The 21,029-nt window shown below is 39.3% G+C and overlaps 1 protein-coding gene and 8 non-coding genes across 9 annotated transcripts in view; 6 read left to right on the forward strand and 3 right to left on the reverse strand.

Annotated features, from left to right (window-relative positions):
• Nucleotides 1-21,029, forward strand: part of LOC124788538 — a 266,831-nt gene that overhangs the window by 89,271 nt on the left and 156,531 nt on the right. Inside the window, exon 2 of the mRNA XM_047255808.1 lies at nt 4,061-4,138. Coding sequence (XP_047111764.1) covers nt 4,061-4,138 — 78 coding nt within the window. The remainder of the gene's footprint in view (nt 1-4,060; nt 4,139-21,029) is intronic.
• On the reverse strand, nt 1,147-1,221 carry Trnas-cga. The gene has a single exon. It is a non-coding gene; the product is annotated as a tRNA-Ser (tRNA).
• On the reverse strand, nt 1,448-1,522 carry Trnas-cga. The gene has a single exon. It is a non-coding gene; the product is annotated as a tRNA-Ser (tRNA).
• On the reverse strand, nt 1,749-1,823 carry Trnas-cga. Its single transcript has one exon. It is a non-coding gene; the product is annotated as a tRNA-Ser (tRNA).
• Nucleotides 2,127-2,201, forward strand: Trnas-cga. The gene has a single exon. It is a non-coding gene; the product is annotated as a tRNA-Ser (tRNA).
• On the forward strand, nt 2,428-2,502 carry Trnas-cga. The gene has a single exon. It is a non-coding gene; the product is annotated as a tRNA-Ser (tRNA).
• Trnas-cga lies at nt 2,729-2,803 on the forward strand. The gene has a single exon. It is a non-coding gene; the product is annotated as a tRNA-Ser (tRNA).
• On the forward strand, nt 3,030-3,104 carry Trnas-cga. Its single transcript has one exon. It is a non-coding gene; the product is annotated as a tRNA-Ser (tRNA).
• Nucleotides 3,331-3,405, forward strand: Trnas-cga. Its single transcript has one exon. It is a non-coding gene; the product is annotated as a tRNA-Ser (tRNA).

Below are 21,029 nucleotides of genomic sequence, written 5' to 3' on the forward strand. Positions count from 1 at the left end.
AGACACTGTCCCTCAAACTAAGTCAAAACAGATTTTTCATGCCACATTCTCACACTCCAAGCATGTCCAAGAACTAGTTTCAAGGAGCCCTTCTCCCCCCTCATCACCCATCCCATGCTGGATGGAGCAACTGAACTATGTCATTTTCCAGGGCTTCGACTATCTGCCATTGTGCCTGGAAATTAGACATCCTACCCATAATGCCTCCCATGACACTAAAGTGATATTTTCCACACCCAACCAACCTGCATATTATCCTAGTCCATTCTTATGCCACTCCCTGTCTCAACCCCTTGCCAGAGGGATCATATCCCTGTGGAAGAACCAGGTGCAAGACCTGCTTTATTTACCCACACAGTGCATCCTATATTAGACCTGTCACAGGCTCATCCTACTGATCAGATGCAGGGACACCTGTGAAAGCAACCATGTCATACACCAGCTCTGCTGTGATTTCTGCACAGCATATTATGTGCTCATGACCACCAACCAGCTGTCCACCACAATGAATGACCACTGCCAAATTGTGGCTAAGATTAAAGTTGACCACCCAGTGGTGGAGTGTGGTGCTGAGCACAACACACTCAAGTTCAATGGCTTCTTCACAGTCCATGTCATTTGCACCCTTCCCCCCAATAAGAACCTTTCTGAACTATGTAGATGGGCGACAATTGTTGAAAAACATTCTTTGCTCCTATGATCACCCAGCGTCAATACCTACTAAACTACTGCACCCACACCCTCCACCCAACAGTCTCTCATACCTGTTCCTGTCACTCCCAGTTCACTTGCCCATGCCACTGTCATCATGTGCTGTACAAAATCACTAGTTCTATTACCCATGTGTCACATTCCTATCCTGTGGACCTGTTGCATCTCTCTCCCACATTACTATCCCACACACTTATTGCGTCCCCCTGAGCCATCAACCACACTTCCTCAAACCATGGTCCTGCTTCCTGTGTCTTTTCTCCCTCTATGCACCCCACTCCATGCAACCTGACACAACCTGTCACCCCAGTATATGTGACTAACTGCAATCCTAGCATGGTGTGTTCAATTGACATCATGTAGCTGCCAGAATGAGATTTTCACTCTGCAGCGGAGTGTGCGCTGATATGAAACTTCCTGGCAGATTAAAACTGTGTGCCCGACCGAGACTCGAACTCGGGACCTTTGCCTTTCGCGGGCAAGTGCTCTACCAACTGAGCCACCGAAGCACGACTCACGCCCGGTACTCACAGCTTTACTTCTGCCAGTACCTCGTCTCCTACCTTCCAAACTTTACAGAAGCTCTCCTGCGAACCTTGCAGAACTAGCACTCCTGAAAGAAAGGATATTGCGGAGACATGGCTTAGCCACAGCCTGGGGGATGTTTCCAGAATGAGATTTTCACTCTGCAGCGGAGTGTGCGCTGATATGAAACTTCCTGGCAGATTAAAACTGTGTGCCCGACCGAGACTCGAACTCGGGACCTTTGCCTTTCGCGGGCAAGTGCTCTACCAACTGAGCCACCGAAGCACGACTCACGCCCGGTACTCACAGCTTTACTTCTGCCAGTACCTCGTCTCCTACCTTCCAAACTTTACAGAAGCTCTCCTGCGAACCTTGCAGAACTAGCACTCCTGAAAGAAAGGATATTGCGGAGACATGGCTTAGCCACAGCCTGGGGGATGTTTCCAGAATGAGATTTTCACTCTGCAGCGGAGTGTGCGCTGATATGAAACTTCCTGGCAGATTAAAACTGTGTGCCCGACCGAGACTCGAACTCGGGACCTTTGCCTTTCGCGGGCAAGTGCTCTACCAACTGAGCCACCGAAGCACGACTCACGCCCGGTACTCACAGCTTTACTTCTGCCAGTACCTCGTCTCCTACCTTCCAAACTTTACAGAAGCTCTCCTGCGAACCTTGCAGAACTAGCACTCATATCAGCGCACACTCCGCTGCAGAGTGAAAATCTCATTCTGGAAACATCCCCCAGGCTGTGGCTAAGCCATGTCTCCGCAATATCCTTTCTTTCAGGAGTGCTAGTTCTGCAAGGTTCGCAGGAGAGCTTCTGTAAAGTTTGGAAGGTAGGAGACGAGGTACTGGCAGAAGTAAAGCTGTGAGTACCGGGCGTGAGTCGTGCTTCGGTGGCTCAGTTGGTAGAGCACTTGCCCGCGAAAGGCAAAGGTCCCGAGTTCGAGTCTCGGTCGGGCACACAGTTTTAATCTGCCAGGAAGTTTCATATCAGCGCACACTCCGCTGCAGAGTGAAAATCTCATTCTGGAAACATCCCCCAGGCTGTGGCTAAGCCATGTCTCCGCAATATCCTTTCTTTCAGGAGTGCTAGTTCTGCAAGGTTCGCAGGAGAGCTTCTGTAAAGTTTGGAAGGTAGGAGACGAGGTACTGGCAGAAGTAAAGCTGTGAGTACCGGGCGTGAGTCGTGCTTCGGTGGCTCAGTTGGTAGAGCACTTGCCCGCGAAAGGCAAAGGTCCCGAGTTCGAGTCTCGGTCGGGCACACAGTTTTAATCTGCCAGGAAGTTTCATATCAGCGCACACTCCGCTGCAGAGTGAAAATCTCATTCTGGAAACATCCCCCAGGCTGTGGCTAAGCCATGTCTCCGCAATATCCTTTCTTTCAGGAGTGCTAGTTCTGCAAGGTTCGCAGGAGAGCTTCTGTAAAGTTTGGAAGGTAGGAGACGAGGTACTGGCAGAAGTAAAGCTGTGAGTACCGGGCGTGAGTCGTGCTTCGGTGGCTCAGTTGGTAGAGCACTTGCCCGCGAAAGGCAAAGGTCCCGAGTTCGAGTCTCGGTCGGGCACACAGTTTTAATCTGCCAGGAAGTTTCATATCAGCGCACACTCCGCTGCAGAGTGAAAATCTCATTCTGGAAACATCCCCCAGGCTGTGGCTAAGCCATGTCTCCGCAATATCCTTTCTTTCAGGAGTGCTAGTTCTGCAAGGTTCGCAGGAGAGCTTCTGTAAAGTTTGGAAGGTAGGAGACGAGGTACTGGCAGAAGTAAAGCTGTGAGTACCGGGCGTGAGTCGTGCTTCGGTGGCTCAGTTGGTAGAGCACTTGCCCGCGAAAGGCAAAGGTCCCGAGTTCGAGTCTCGGTCGGGCACACAGTTTTAATCTGCCAGGAAGTTTCATATCAGCGCACACTCCGCTGCAGAGTGAAAATCTCATTCTGGAAACATCCCCCAGGCTGTGGCTAAGCCATGTCTCCGCAATATCCTTTCTTTCAGGAGTGCTAGTTCTGCAAGGTTCGCAGGAGAGCTTCTGTAAAGTTTGGAAGGTAGGAGACGAGGTACTGGCAGAAGTAAAGCTGTGAGTACCGGGCATGAGTCGTGCTTCGGTGGCTCAGTTGGTAGAGCACTTGCCCGCGAAAGGCAAAGGTCCCGAGTTCGAGTCTCGGTCGGGCACACAGTTTTAATCTGCCAGGAAGTATCATGTAGCTGGTTTGTGTGTATGAGTGTGTGTGTGTGTGTGTGTGTGTGTGTGTGTGTGTGTGTGTGTGTGTGTGTGTGTGTGTGTGTGTGTGTGTGTGTGTGTTGAAGGATATTTCCAAAAGCTAGTGAAGCTTTCATTCTTTCTTTTTTTGTGTGTATGCCTATAGGGGCTCGTCACTTCTAGTGTTCGGTGAGCTGTCTCCTCATTTACATTCTGCCACAACATTCCTTATCATATTAATATTGTGTAGGTAGTAGCTCTTTGAGCAGTATAATTTCATAAAGCTTAAATATGTTCTATGTAAAATGTATGTTTGTCATTGTATACACATTTACAAGAATGAGCAGCTGTATATGCTCTTTATACCTTACTGGTATACAGAGCTAAATGGATAACACTTTTAGTTTGTATGGATTTTAAGGCAAATAATGATGTCAGCTACAGCTTCCAAGGTTCTTTGTGAGCTGTCTGGAGAGCCGTTTTCCATCTGTAATCAACAGAACAAATCAATGCAGAATTGCATGATACATTAAGACTCCAAACAACTTATATCTTACATGCATATTTACTCTATGTATTTTATCTGAATGTGTTTATCAGATCATGTCTTGATTGTATTGTTTTTCAGGTTTTGGAAGATTTGCTGAAGAAATTAGGCATTGAACATGTGGTCTGGTGCAAGGACAAGGTTGGCAATTATTTTGAGGTAAGCATTTCTCTTTCTTTTCCAGCCTTTTAACTGAAGTTTGTCTGGCAATACCTGTGGTTAATCAAGTTCACTTAATGAGCTGTTATGTTTTATGCATATTGTATGAATGAAAATTTGATTTCCCTGTCACTGAGCTCTTCTGACCAACTCATTTTGCTGTTACTGCTTCTCTACTGACATGACAATACTACCAGTGGGTCCACCTCCCTGAACACCAAGTGATCAGCTCTACATTGTATATAATTATCTAGATATTTTTGATCAGACACTGTATCTCTCCCATGGTTGGTCTACACCTGCAACAGAAGTACGGAGACTCCTCTCCTATATTAAAGATACCAGCCATTTACTAGTTTATCTGTAATCTGTGCCCATCTTGTTCCCAATGCACACCTTGCTTGTCACCATTGATGCCACCTCCCTCTATACAACATACCTCATGTATATAGTCTGTGTGATGCTGAACAGTACCTCAAACATGCCCACCTGATTCCACAATTTTTTATGTCTTCTCTGCACACCTCAATCAACTTTCTGCTTACCATCAACTGCTTCACCTTTGAGGAGTGGAATACAAGTATATCAGGGTATGACCATGGGAAAGAAGATGGCTCCTTCCTGTGCCAACCTTTTCATGGGTTACTTGGTAAGGGCTTTGCTGGGATCCATAAGCCTTTCAGTCCTTTGTTTAGTTTAGATACAGCGATGACATTTTTGCCATACAGACTAATGATGAGACTGACCTGTCAAAATTTTTGGAATCTCTAAATACTTTCTCCCAATTAAATTTCACATGTTCCTATTCCAAACCCATGCCACTTTTCATTATGTTGACCTCACTCTTGATGATGGTCACACATTTCTTTCACATTAAAGCTACAAATAAACAACAGTACTTATATTATTACAGTTGCCATCCTTTCCATGACTCATTTTTCTGCCCAAACAACCTTGAGATTCAAGGCAAATGTATTTGTTCATATGTTGACTCTTTACAGCAATTCTCACCCCACTCATCACTACATCTTATTATCCCACCAGTCTAGATGGCCCACACCATCCAGTCAAATCCTGTTACTGCATATCCCTCCAAAAGACAACTTAGGATTACACCTAATTACTCATTACTGTCCTGGTCTTGAACGTATTAATCAGCTACTTTGGCAGGGCTAGGACTTCTTATAATTGTGCCCTGGCATGTGGTCTATTCTGTTGAATATTTTACCTTCATCATCTAGAACAACTTCTTGTCACCTTCCTCCCAGTCTCCACAATATACTGGTCATACCTTATGCTCCTTCTGTAGCCATATCACTGCCCTGTGGTACCTATATCTGCGACGATTCCCACTGATAGACTTTCCTGATGCACCCTCATACAACCACTTAAATTTATGTTAAATTCTGTTGTAACTGCATTTCTTTTCGATGATCATTCCCTTTCCTTCTCATCCTGTGCAATAAGTCTCCCATGGCATGTGATTTTGGGTGACTTATCCACAACTCTTGCCATTTCCACCAGTCTCTTTTCTTCATCCCTCCTCCTTTCCTTTCAACCCTTCTGTCAGGAGGAACAGCCGGCTTCAAAAGCTGATGCATTTCCACATCTTTTATGTATGTTCTGCCACCACTTGTTGAATAGATTTTCTTTTGCTAGCCATATCATATCACCTAATCATCTGTGTTTCAATTATATCCACACAGCTCATAACTGAAATTTCCAAATAACTGATACAGGAAAATAAGTTTATATTTTATTTTTATTTTTTTAACTTCTTTTGGTACTACTAATGTGTTTTTCATATTCTGTGAAAATTATTCTATCATTTCTCTTCCAAGCAATTATTTTTCTTTGGCTGATTTATTTTTATGTTCCCTTTTTCCATGTTAGCTCTTTCTATGTACTTTATATACTTTAGTTTCTTTTTTCAAAGAATGGAAAATCCAGGATGGAATGTAACAATATTAGAGAAGGAAAGTTGCTACTCACCATATAGCAAAAATGCTGAGACACGATAGGCACAGCAAAAAGACTCACACAATTTTAGCTTTCGGCCATTAAGGCATTTGACAAAGGTGTGGTTTTGGTCTAGTTCACTCATGCCGTGCCCAAATTTGGCGAGGTTGCAAGTGATTTTATTGCTCAGGAAAATCACGTTCACTTGTCTGAACCAAATTAGAGGGTCACAGGGTCGAAAGTGTGACAGCCTGACCAACAACCATTGAGTGCTTGTTGCTGATTGTGTAAAAGTATGAGGTGTTGATGTGGTGACACCTGGCGCGTGGCAGTTTTCTTCAGCTGGCTTCAAGCGGGCAGAACTCATGTATGTGGGACATGCCAGTAGCTCAGTCTTCAGACTCTGGTTGCTAACTAGCAGCTCTCCTGTTGTCTTTTGCATTTTGTTTGTGTGGTTACCATCTTGCTTTACAGCTAAGTTATCATAACAGGGGAGGGAAGCACACACCAATGTTCAAGCATGACAACAGCCAAAATACAGAATTGTTCATTCATAAGACAAAGTTTGCCAGATCCAGTGTCAGTGGCAATGGGGGGGAAAAAATACAGAAAAGTTTATGAGCCAGAGATACAAATTGAAAACTGTTCAGACAAAAGACTCGGTAATTTATTTGCCACAATAACTTTTAAAGGCACTGTCATAAGTTACATAGAAAGTTTTATTTATTAACTGACGACTTGTTTCAGACAACTCATCCATTATTAAATCATCCTCAAGAACAAAATGAAGTAGAGGCTGTGATCCATAGCAATGAAGGCTTAACAAAATACAAAGATTGTTGGAAGATAGATAACATACCACGCACATTACTCTTGCATTACGACCAAACATGCCTTTCAGGCTACAAAACATGTAAACATGGCTCTATTGAATGTGGCAATCACACACAAATATTGCTGTGTGTCAAAATTAAACTGATACTGAGGGGTACCTCCAGTGGCCAAGTAAGCTGAGCCAGAGGCCTCCAGTGGCATCATGTATCAAAGAATTGGGTTTTTTACTCTAGTACAAATAACTGTTTACACAGGTATTGGTAAAATACAATCTTGACAAGTTGTGAACAGTCTGCATAGATAAAATATTATAAAATATAAAATAAAGTACATCAGGAGCTATGATGCCATGCATGGTGTACTCTAAAACTCTCACACAGAGAAACAAGGAAAGGCTTCATAGTAAATCAACTACAATACAAACAGATTAATCAAACATAGCCAGATATAAGGCTTCTGTATAGATATTGATACTGAAGTGTACCTCTAGCCACCACGTAAGCTAAGCCAGAGGCCCTAGTGATGGCATGCTGTAATACAAAAAACTGTTTACAAAATCATTGGTTAATACAATCTTAACAAGTTGTGAACAGTCTACATTGATAAAACATTGTAAAATATAAAATAAAGTACATCAGGCACTATGACACCACACATGGTATACTCTAAAACTATCACATAGAGAAACAATGAAAGGCTTTATAGCAAATCAAATACAATAAAAACAGATTAACAAAACATAGATTGATATGAGGCTTTTGTATAGTTTGGGCATGTACATCAAATGCAAACAGAACAATAAACCATCCTAAATACAGAAGGAAATATATAAAATGATAATTAGATAATAATAATAAAATAAAAAGGAGGATTATGGTAGGCAATAGAACTGTTCTGCTAACAGTACAAAGCATAAAGACATATAATTACATAATTACTGTTGAAGTAGAACTATAGTTAGTGAGAGTTACAAAGGAATATAACCCCCAAACTATTACATTTGCATAAAATGCTTCACATACTGTACAACAGCATTTTTAGATGACACTATATGATAAAATGGCATGTGTTACATAGTGTAAAACTATTGTGTGTCCAAACATGTGTGGAGAAGTAACATTATACAGGAGAGGAGGGGATGACAATATACATGTACAATAGGTATGGTTAAGGTAAACACATAATAAAAAAAAAAAAAAATGGAGTTGCAGATGTGTGCTCATAGATTTGCAAAGTATAGCACCTACTGTTCCCCCATGAACCATGGACATTACCGTTGGTGAGGAGGCTTGCGTGCCTCAGCGATACGGATAGCCGTACTGTAGGTGCAACCACAACGGAGGGGTATCTGTTGAGAGGCTAGACAAACGTGTGGTTCCTGAAGAGGGGCAGCAGCCTTTTCAGTAGTTGCAGGGGCAACAGTCTGCAATGATTGACTGATCTGGCCTTGTAACACTAACCAAAACAGCCTTGTTGTGCTGGTACTGCGAACAGCTGAAAGCAAGGGGAAACTACAGCTGTAATTTTTCCCGAGGGCATGCAGCTTTACTGTATGGTTAAATGATGATGGCGTCCTCTTGGGTAATATCCCAGAGGTAAAATAGTCCCCCATTCGGATCTCCGGGCAGGGACTACTCAAGATGGTGTCGTTATCAGGAGAAATAAAACTGGCGTTCTACGGATCGGAGCGTGGAATGTCAGATCCCTTAATCGGGCAGGTTGGTTGGAAAATTTAAAAAGGGAAATGGATAGGTTAAAGTAAGATATAGTGGGAATTAGTGACGTTCGGTGGCAGGAGGAACAAGACTTCTGGTCAGATGACTACAGGGTTATAAACACAAAAACAAATAGGGGTAATGCAGGAGTAGGTTTAATAATGAACAGGAAAATAGGAATGCAGATAAGCTACCACGAACATCATAGTGAATACATTATTGTGGCAAAGATAGATTCAAAGCCCACGCCTACTACACTAGTACAAGTTTATATGCCAACTAGCTCTGCAGATGCTGAAGAAATTAAAGAAATGTATGATGAAATAAAAGAAATTATTCAGATAGTGAAGGGTGATGAAAATTTAATATTGATGGGTGACTGGAATTCGGTAGTAGGAAAAGGGAGAGAAGGAAATGTAGTAGGTGAATGTGGATTGGGGCTAAGAAATGAAAGGGGAAGCCACCTGGTAGAATTTCGCACAGAGCACAACTTAATCATAGCTAACACTTGGTTCAAGAATCATAAAAGAAGGCTGTATACATGGAAGAAGCCTGGAAATACTGACAGGTTTCAAATAGATTATGTAATGGTAAGACAGAGATTTAGGAATCGGGTTTTAAATTGTAAGACGTTTCCAGGGTCAGATGTGGACTCTGACCACAATCTATTGGTTATGATCTGTAGATTAAAACAGAAGAAACTGCAAAAAGGTGGGAATTTAAGTAGATGGGACCTGGATAAACTGACTAAACCAGAGGTTGTACAGAGTTTCAGGGAGAGCATAAGGGAACAATTGACAGGAATGTGGGAAAGAAATACAGTAGAAGAAGAATGGGTAGCTCTGAGGGATGAAGTAGTGAAGGCAGCAGAGGATCAAGTAGGTAAAAAGATGAGGGCTAGTAGAAATCCTTGGGTAACAGAAGAAATACTGAATTGGTGAAAGGAGAAAATATAAAAATGTAGTAAACAAAGCAGGCAAAAAGGAATACAAACATACCAAAAATGGGATCGATAGGAAGTGCAAAATGGCTAAGCGGGGATGGCTAGAGCACAAATGTAAGGATGTAGAGGCTTATCTCACTAGGGGTAAGATAGATACTGCCTACAGGAAAATTAAAGAGACGTTTGGAGAAAAGAGAGCTACTTATACGAATATCAAGAGTTCAGATGGAAACCCAGTTCTAAGCAAAGAAGGGAAAGTAGAAAGGTGGAAGGAGTATATAGAGGGTCTATACAAAGGGCGACGTGCTTGAGGACAATATTATGGAAATGGAAGAGGATATAGATGAAGATGAAATGGGAGATATGATACTGCGTGAAGAGTTTGACAGAGCACTGAAAGACCTGAGTCGAAACAAGGCCCCGGGAGTAGACAACATTCCATTAGAACTACTGACAGCCTTGGGAGAGCCAGTCCTGACAAAACTCTACCATCTGGTGAGCAAGATGTATGAGACAGGCGAAGTACCCTCAGACTTCAAGAAGAATACAATAATTCCAATCCCAAAGAAAGCAAGTGTTGACAGATGTGAAAATTACCAAACTATCAGTTTAATAAGTTACAGCTGCAAAATACTAATGCAAATTCTTTACAGATGAATGGAAAAACTAGTAGAAGCTGACCTTGGGGAAAATCAGTTTGGATTCCATAGAAATGTTGGAGGCAATACTGACCCTGTGACTTATCTTAGAAGCTAGATTAAGGAAGGGCAAACCTACATTTCTAGCATTTGTAGACATAGAGAAAGCTTTTGACAATGTTGACTGGAATACTCTCTTTCAAATTCTGAAGGTGGCAGGGGTAAAATGCAGGGAGCGAAAGGCTATTTACAATTTGTACAGAAACCAGATGGCAGTTACAAGAGTCGAGGGGCATGAAAGGGAAGCAGTGATTGGGAAGGGAGTGAGACAGGGTTGTAGCCTCTCCCCAAAGTTATTCAATCTGTATATTGAGCAAGCAGTGAAGGAAACAAAAGAAAAATTCAGAGTAGGTATTACAATCCATGGAGAAGAAATAAAAACTTTGAGGTTCGCTGATGACATTGTAATTCTGTCAGAGACAGCAAAGGACTAGGAAGAGCAGTTGAACGGAATGGATAGTTTCTTGAAAGGAGGATATAAGATGAACATCAATAAAAGCAAAATGAGGATAATGGAATGTAGTCGAATTAAGGCAGGTGATGCTGACGGAATTAGATTAGGAAATGAGACACTTAAAGTAGTAAAGGAGTTTTGCTATTTGGGGAGCAAAATAACTGATAATGGTTGAATTAGAAAGGATATAAAATGTAAACTGCCAATGGCAAGGAAAGCGTTTTTGAAGAAGAGAAATTTATTAACATCGAGTATAGATTTAAGTGTCAGGAAGTCTTCTGAAAGTATGGAGTGTAGCAATGTATGGAAGTGAAACATGGATGATAAATATTTTGGACAAGAAGAGAATAGAAGCTTTCAAAATGTGGCACTACAGAAGAATGCTGAAGATTACATGGGTAGATCACATAACTAATGAGGAGGTATTGAATAGAATTGGGGAGAAGACGAGTTTGTGGCACAACTTGAAGAAGGGACCGGTTGGTAGGAGGTGTTCTGAGGCATCAAGGGATCACAAATTTAACATTGGAGGGCAGCGTGGAGGGTAAAAATCATAGAGGGAGACCAAGAGATGAATACATTAAGCAGATTCAGAAGGATGTAGGTTGCAGTAGGTACTGGGAGATGAAGGAGCTTGCACAGGATAGAGTAGCACAGAGAGCTGCATCAAACCAGTCTCAGGACTGAAGACCACAACAACAACAACAGCATCTATTGTACTTTTATTTAATACATTATAATGTTTTATCAATGTAGGCTGTTCACACCTTTATAAGGCTGTATTTTACCAACAATTCATAAATTGTTATTTTTACTTCAATAAAAAGTTCCAATCCTTTGGTGCAAACCACTACTAGCAGCCTCTGGCTTAACTTTTGTGTGCACTGGAGTTACCCCATAGTATCAGTTTACATTTTGATATCCAACAATGTTTATATGTGACTGCCACACTGTATTATGCCATATTGACATGTTTTGTAGCCTGTAATGCATGTCTGGTTGTAATGAAAGACTTATGCACACATCATCATTGAATAAATGAAACTTCCTACAGAGCTTAAGATGGTTCTTGTAATAGATATTGTAATCACATAAAAGTTTCTGACCTGTTCAACCCCAGCATACTCAAGGTACAGAAATTTGTTCACTAATAAGCCATTGTTCTTATGTGAGTATGTAAGTGCTATAGACAATTGGCAGTTCGGTTTCTCTCGTAACAATGAAAATTCATCACACCACATGTTAGCCTACAGATCATGTTAGGGTCACCAGTGAAACAGAAATATTTGGGTATCACCACTTCCAACTCAGCCATGTGGTGAGCCAGATATACTGCCACATCCATGCACTGTATCCTGGAAGGAGGCCGTAGTGATGATGTGGTGTCGGGAACTGAGAAAGAGGATGTTTATCAAATGTACATTTATTCCTCGCAAATTAATACACAGCCAACTGGTGACTGAGTTCCATTTGTAAATATCACTCATGATTGCATGGCCACAGTGAATGCTGTTAGCACAAATAGCTCACTCTTGTCGCATGCCACAGTGCTGGAGTACTGGTTCCAGAGGGTGTGTGCTCCACAGTGTTATGAGAGTATTGCCTGGTCGCATGATCATGGGAGAACAACAGGTTGTGTCTCACTCGAAAGTGAATGACTTTTTGCTTGAACCACTGGGCACAGTGTCTTTCACAGACACTAGAAAATAACACAAACATCACTAAATTAAAGTCTCCTGGAAGTTGGTGAGGAGTTTGTGGTAAGCTTGACTAAGGTACATGATACAGTGGCTTAGCTCACACTGCTCATCTCCCTCATGTTTGTACACACCACACTATAGCCAAAAGTTAGCATAATGGTAAAGCTTGTTTTGAGGCAGGTATGAATTGCCATTTTGCCATTCAATGTTTTTCTGCAGTGTGGCTACTGCAATCACATTATGGAGTCGTAGTCCTTTTTGAAAATTACATTAACATAGCACTGTGCCTGTGTAATCTTGAAACAGGGCCCATGTTCAAAACAAGTTGAAGTATTTGCGTTATAATCCTCTGCTCCAAGATCAACATGAATCTACTCATCATTTGTTCCAGTCTGGTGCATGTGGTATGCTGTTCAACTTAATTTATGATATCATCAGAAGTGTGCTAGATGGGTGAGTATGATACTCATTGTATGGCAATTAAACAATTGATCACTATATTATGTACAAGCAGAAAGATCAGAAGGTTTGACCACTGTACTGATATGGAACACCAACACAATGAGATAGACATATTCAAAACCAAATAAATTTGCTATATATTTTTTTTTAGAAGGTTTCCTAACCAGGAACAGTTGTAGGACAGTAATTTGGTTGCAAGATTCAAATCAAATCTGAATGTAATAATTTATTTTATTCGCTCTAAGACAGGGTTCCACAAGAACTGAATAAGTGCTCCGTAAAAACTATTAACAACGTTGTGGGATTTTTTTTGAATTTTTTCTTATATTTTAAAAATATCATGATTTTTGTGTAATTAATTTTGATTTGAAATTGAAGTAATCTGAATAAAACAGTATTTTTTTTTTAATTTTGTAAACCTTCAAAACAAATGAGGTGGTTCCGTCAAAATACTGAAATTCTCAAAATGTTCCATCAGCAACAAAGTCTTTGAACACGTGGTGTATTGCAGCAAAACTAGCAGAAATTAATTTAAACAAAACGAAAATGCATTCCCCAAAATGTCTTATATTTAACACATATCTGGTGCACTAATTTACAAGTCTGACCATGTGATCAATTTAGTGAGATGCAGTATCTTGGTGACACATTCAGTGATGGTGGCATAATCCAACTTGTACAGCACTTATTAAGACAATAATATCCCTTACACAAATATCATTAAGCTCACTCGCACTCACTTGGCTCACATTGGTGACAGACAAATCATTATATCACACTGGCAAATACTCCAGGGCATTATTCACACCCGGTGGCAGGCCGGATCTCCCAAAAACATCTGCAGTGCATACCACAACCACATAGAACTTTAAAAGAAAAACAAACAACACTCCTCCTCACTTCATTCACAGTAAGTCCACTCTCAGTTCATAAATGCATAAATTTGTGCTCTTCTAAACTCTTAAACAAGTTGCAGAGACAAAAGTTTTCTCCCTAGAAAGAATGAATCCAATATGTCACAACATAAAACATACAACACGTCTTATATGGACCAGACATCAAAGGAGAAAGAAATGAGGTCCTGTAGAAAATAAACACTAAATCCCTAGAGGGAGAATACCTTATGTTTTGGTTAACCTTAGGTAGACTTCTTGACACTGAAATAAAGTACATCAACAACACATCTCGACACGATTGCTGATAGTCCTTGGCTGTTGCAGTTGTGCATTCTTATGTAGAACATTTGTAAAACATGTATTACAGTCTTACAGTTACGGATTCTTTCCCAAGTGGATGTGAAATTAAATTGTATTTGCACACAGACCCACACATCTCAAATCATTGCATAGAATGTTTAAAAATATATCTGCTGTACAAAACTGATCATTCTTGTCAGACTGGTTAAATGAAATCTGGAGCTGGATTTCTCAATTCTGCACTGACAGGGAAAAACATTGAACACCAAAAAAAGATAGCCTCGCGGAGTGACTGCGCAGTTAGAGGCACCATGTCATGGACTGTGCGGCCCTCTTGCTGGAGGTTCGAGTCCTCCCTCAGGCATGGGTGTGTGTGTTGTTCTTAGCATAAGTTAATTTAAGTTGGTTTAGTAGTGTGTAAGTCTAGGAACCAATGACCTCAGTAGTTTGGTCCCTTAGGAATTCACACCCATTTGAACATTTTTGAACACCAAAAGATAGTTAATGTAGAGTTATGAAATTTTTAGAATACATTTGTCTAGATAACATATTTAAGCGATTAACATTGCAAGACCGCAGGTTAATGTAAGCATGAGATAAGCCATTGCAAATGTGAAATGCTGGTACCTTAATAACCAGAGTAACCACAGAATGTTGAATGCAAGCATGCAGATGGGCATGCATTGTATTGTACAGGTGTGCGGACATCAGTTTGTGGGATGAAGTTTGTAATCTACCCCCCCTCACATAATATGGAAATAATGCATTTACAATATTATGTGACTTACTATAAGGTTTGCCAAACGTGTACAAAATGATGCCAGAAGATAGGATACAGATGTATAGAAGTATCTGATACATAACATACTACAGAAAACATAAGAAAAATATCGACTATACAAGTCATAACCTATACATATTATGAGGACATGGCATTCAGATTTTCAGAGCTGTGGAACATTCTGTCACAAGACAAATGATACCAAGTCAAAATTACAATATTACAACACTAAACTATAGAAACAAGTGCAGAGACAATGTAAATTACTAGAATCACAAATTGCGAGTTTATATCTATAAAGTCACACCTTCAAAATCATCAAAAGATAAGAAAAAAAATTCAGAGCCTAAGTGTACAACGAGTGAGCTGATGTGAAAAGCTCACGACGACTGGTACAGACCAGAAGAATATACTCAATCACAAGTAGGAGTATAGCACAAAATGTATCAATTACATAAACCAGAGTATGTAAGGATATGTTGACTAATGAAAGGAGAAAATAATTAAAAAATATTAGGACATATGCTTATGATGTGGGGACTGATCCTTGAATCCAAACCACACTGGGTACACACCAGCAGAAATGTTTCGACACAACAAAATAATAAAGTTCATAAACATATACCAAAAAATTCAGTCATATGTAAAGATAATTGTAGGAAACTTATAGCCTCAGTCAATAGTTGCACACTCTCCTTGAGTACACACACACACACACACACACACACACACACACACACACACACACACACAGAGTCATGATGACAAGGGGTACACAGAACAGAGTTGAGCATGAGTTTGCACACAACTCAAGTTCCAATGAGATATAATAATGCAGTACTGAGGATAAATACAGGTAATCAGAGTCATAAATAGCTTTGAATGATGACATAATCGATTAGCTTGGGGACCAAAATCAGTGCGTGAGATCAAAAAAGCATACATCTTGTTATACAGTCTATACTCATAAATGTCTTCCACACTATTTGCTAATTGTTCATACAAACTAACCTATGTACATAGAAGCCTAGAAGGTTGATTTAAAACTGATAAAAAATATATATACTGAATGCTGAGATAAGAAAATTCATTGAAATGTATGGCTACTAACCTAACAGTGACTAATTTTATCAGATTCTGATAATTACTTACAACATGGTTCAGTATCGTCTGTCATAGAACATCAGCCTTGCACAGCATTATTTAAAGTTACATAATGTATTGGGAAGTTAATTCCCCTACTTACCAGCTGCTGTGGCCGAGCAGTTCTAGGTGCTTCAGTCCAGAACCGCGCTGCTGCTATGGTCGCAGGTTGGAATCCTGCCTTGGGCACGGATGTGTGTGATGTCCTTAGGTTAGTTAGGCTGAAGTAGTTCTACGTCTAGGGGACTGATGACTTCAGATGTTAAGTCCCATAGTGTGTAGAGCCATTTGAACCATCCACTACTTGAAAAAGACATATATTTATGTGGAGTAATACTGTCCATAGCAGTGACTACTTTTATAAACAAATACAGGGTGTACATAAACTCTGGGAACACTTTCAATTATTTATTGCACAAGAACCAAACATTTTATAGATATCATACATATGTCATTTTGAAGAGAAACCCTGAAAGTTTTTTTCATGTATGCCGTCACAGTGTAGTTTGTTTTTTTGCTGATAGTTTGCTAGTCGCGAACATGGCGAGTTCAGATGCAGAGCGAGCTTGGTATGTGTTGGAGTTCACCAAAAACAAGTGCGCTACAGCTGCTCAATGGATGTTTAGAACCAATTACAGTAAGAAGCCACCAACAACAAAGGCCATTTACCTCTGGCACAACAAATTCATTACAACGGTTTGTTTGTGCCCAGCACAGAGAGCAGAAAGCGACTGCCACAGTTGATGATGCCATGCTGGGACAGGTATGGCAAGAATTCGATTACCATATTGACGTCTGCTGGGTCACTCACGGTTCGCATATCAAATGTTCCGAAAAAAAAAAAAAAAAAAAAATACTTTCAGAGTTTCTCTTCAAAATGCAATATCTTTGACATCTGTACAGTATTTAGTTCTTGTGTAATAAATGATTGAAAGTGTTCCTGGACTTTATGAACACCCTGTTAGCTCCACGAATTCTTCATATAGAATAATTTCTTGACTAACAATTTACAAATTTCAGTCACAGGACTGACGTAGTTGACAGATGCTTGAGTACATTACCCAGAACCTATGATCTCTTGTAAGCTAACTAGTTCAGCAAGGGTGCAGCCATACAGGAGTCAGGGAGTGGATCCAAACACATCTTTCAGTTTCCTCCCTAGATTTCTCATCACATGTTCCAACTTATAGGTAACTTCCTGTCTAGCTTTCACATTGAATCCTGAAACATTGTTTTGTGTACTAAGTATGCGGTTCAATACCTGCCTCACATTACATGGCATATGTTTTGCATATCTATATTGAAAAAATAAGTACACTGGGTTTACGGCAGAATGGATTAAAAAGGGTACACACAAGAAAGTTTAAGGTACTGTTCCTAATATTTATAATACATATGAATAAAACAACTCTTCACTCAGTTTACCAGAAATCCATGACTTTACCCAAGAGAGCTCGTGACGGTTAAATTTTATTATTTTCTGCGGAGTACACAGGAATAATAATAATATTTAACACTAATAGCATTCTAAGATAAGAAATTTATTACTATATATTTAATGACACTGTCCCATTTGAAAACTGTAAAAGGATCTACTCATTTAGTCACATGGAATATATGTATCAAATTCTAAAGCACAAATCTGTTACAAAACAGAATTATATAGTTGTATGAACCTGCAAACATAGTGTATATTTTCGAAACTTCATTATTCTTAAAGTCCACAAATACCTGATACCATTCCTCCAACAACATCACTAACAATAAAAGTATCATCTCCATCAAAGTCATTTATCTCACCTACCTTCATTTGCAAGAAGCCATCAGTCTCAGACTTACAAACCTCAGTTAATTTGCAGCTCTCATTCACATCTACATCAAAAATACATCAAATGTAGTCATCACCTGATTTACATACATCAACAACACTATTTTATGACCAAGAAAAGAAATCATTAGTGCATACTACATCAAAATTCCCACACCTCTCACATTCTGGCTTGTGGTTAGCACTTACATCACCATTATTAAATATAAAATTCGAAAACATCACTGTTATTATTGTCTAATTGTAAATGTAACTTGGGCATCCTGTGCTTGTTATGTTTCCTCAACCAAAAACTGTGGACATACTTTCAAAGTGCCATCCCTATGCCTATAATTAGGACCATTCAAAAATTCACTTTTGATTCTCCCCTGTTCAGCTTCTGACCAAAATTTATTTAAGAAACTTTTCTCGAAACTCTGATATGTTTCCCAATGACTTAAATTTAATTTTACCCAGTACAGAGCTTCGCCTTCAAGAAATCTTTTAACAAATTTAATTGTCATTCATACCTGACACAAAACTGTCCCTGCAGTGGCGCAGAAAATAAACTGGATGTAAATTATCTGATGGAAAACTTTTAATAGGAGTGTTGGACCTTACAATACCATTGTTTGCTCACAGACTTTGGTTCAGACAAATTTCCTGAACTAAAACAGTTACGTTAGTTTGCATATTGTTTTCTACATTTAAATTTTTTTAGTTTAAACTGGTGATATTTTGTTGAGTTTTTTCCACTATGGTCTTCTGTACTCTGATGTTGTCAACAGGTTTTGATTGTTTTGCCAATTCAGCTACAAACTCTTTTCCAAAAGAGTAAATTTATTTTCTAAAACATCAACTTTTTCATACAAACTTTTTAACCACCATGACAACTCATTTTTTAGCTCTGAAACTTGATTACTAAGTTTATTTATCTGATATTGTACACTGTCCAATTTGCTATTGTTATTTGTCTTCATTTCCTCTATTTTTGCCAAAATTAACTGCAAAATATCAGTTTTTACTGTTTCTTTACTGACTACAATTTCACTCAGCTCAGACACGTCCTGATTGGATCCTACAGCTTTCATTTCTACCTCACTTTTGCGTTCATAACTATTCATTTTGTTAACAAGCACACGAGTCCACAAACAAATCAACTTCACAAATAATTTGTTCTTATCTTTCCTTTTTGATGTCCCTGGTTTTAGTTGTAAAGTCCTCTTCCGTTTCTTTTGTCTGGTTAGTCATTATTAGTGGTACATCATCACTGTTGGTGTGATTTTGCTTTGTGGGGCAGCCTTTCATTTTTGCTTCATGTGAACAAAAATTTATTCATGCATAAATTGTACAAAAAATAAAGCACTTTCTTTTGTGTAACAGACAAAACGTTATTATTAGTCAATTAATCACGTATGATACCCCTACTTGTAATCTACCCCCTCCATCCTTGTTGCTGCTGTTGTTCACCAATGTGCAAAGTCTTTTCTGAAGATTTGGCACTGGTGAAATTATAATAAACTTTTTAGCTTGCAGGTCATTCCACGTCAAGTGCCCTTGAGTAAAAAATGGTCACAAAGTGCACAATGTGAAGAGTTTGGTTACCTTGGTTATAACTTTGTGCATCTTCTGTGATATATATCACTCTGAATTTTTGTATCCTAGTACAACTTTTGTTGCTGAATGCAGCTAAAGCATTTAAATTCCTTAGAAATGACTATCCATTATGCTACTTGGTCTGAAAGTGCCTCATAAAATTTATTGTGAAAGATTCAAGCCCTACTTTAACCATCCTTTACTTTAAGGGAAAGGCAGCTGGAACTTTGATTTTTGGGCTGCTAGCCAACAACCAGATGCTCATTATACTACACTAGTATTAGCATTTATGAGTAAATAGTTCTGATTTTATTGACCCGTGTCTCAAGTGTCAAATTGAAAACTGAAAATTTCTAGTACTTTCAGGATCAGTTTTCTATATTGCTATCAACTCTGGTCTTCTTTTTATTGACACCATTGAAAAGAGCACATTTTTTCCTATAAGGGACTTGAAAACGTAGAATGGTAATATTACAAATAAGGCATTTAAAATAGATTAAAAGAAATCTAAGCTGTAATGCTTAAAGTGTGTATTACCATGTTGTCAGCTGTTGTGCTGGAGAGTGTCAAGGCACTTATGATTTGTTAGTACAAAGTATTTGCAGCAGGATACTTTTGTTCCTCTGATTTGGAGGTACAACTGTTTCATATATGGGTTCCGGAAACTTCTGGAAATTAGATATGCAGGTATTACTGTTTTATGGGTTCCAGAAATTTCTATAAACTGAGATTCAGATATTGCTGTTTTATAAAACAGGGCATGGATTCCAGAAACTTCTGGAAATTTGATATATTGGTATGACTGTTTTATAACAGATTCCAGAAATCTCTGGAAATTTGATATGACGGTATGACTATTTTATAATACGGCATGGGCTCCGGAAATATTCTGAGTATTTGATATACAGGTATAACTGTTTTATAAAACAAGGCATGGATTCCAGAAAATTGTATGCAGGTACAACAGTTTTATAACAAGGCACTAGAAACTTCCAAAATTTTCTGCAATGTTCTGGAATATTCTCCAGTATTCTCATTTTAGACATTCACACTATATAAGATGTAATTTGATTTAGGCATCATTCATGTTTTTATGTAAATTGTCAATCACTGTATCATTTGTGGTTATTACATGTGAATGTTTACCTTGCAGCTTGGTTGATTCCTTCAATCCATTGTTGAATCATTGATGAAGTTACAACTTGTTATGGCTTCAAACAATGGAAATATGGACCTAGAGCAGTGCACCATTGGATAAATCAACAAGTCTGCATGTCATTTAACTAATTTCACCAAGGACAAACGCCTTATGAAATCAATTAGTGACTTTTATGAGGAGGATCGAAATTTGCTGATTCGATGAATTGGATTTCAGCTTGACTGTGACGCCAAAATATGTTTACATCATGAAGCAGGACTGTTGACCAGATTTCAATATCTGTAGAAATCATGCTGCAATCCATGTCAAAAGAAGAATCATATGCTCAACAGAGGTCTGCGTCCTGTTGATTTTGGAACAGCTGACTTTTGAAACAACTTACAACATTGATGTTGAGCCTGGACAGAAGCTTTGCCCTGCTTGTACAGTTGACATCAATGCAAA

The sequence above is a fragment of the Schistocerca piceifrons genome, chromosome 3 (assembly GCF_021461385.2).
Source record: "Schistocerca piceifrons isolate TAMUIC-IGC-003096 chromosome 3, iqSchPice1.1, whole genome shotgun sequence".
Lineage (NCBI taxonomy): Eukaryota > Metazoa > Arthropoda > Insecta > Orthoptera > Acrididae > Schistocerca > Schistocerca piceifrons.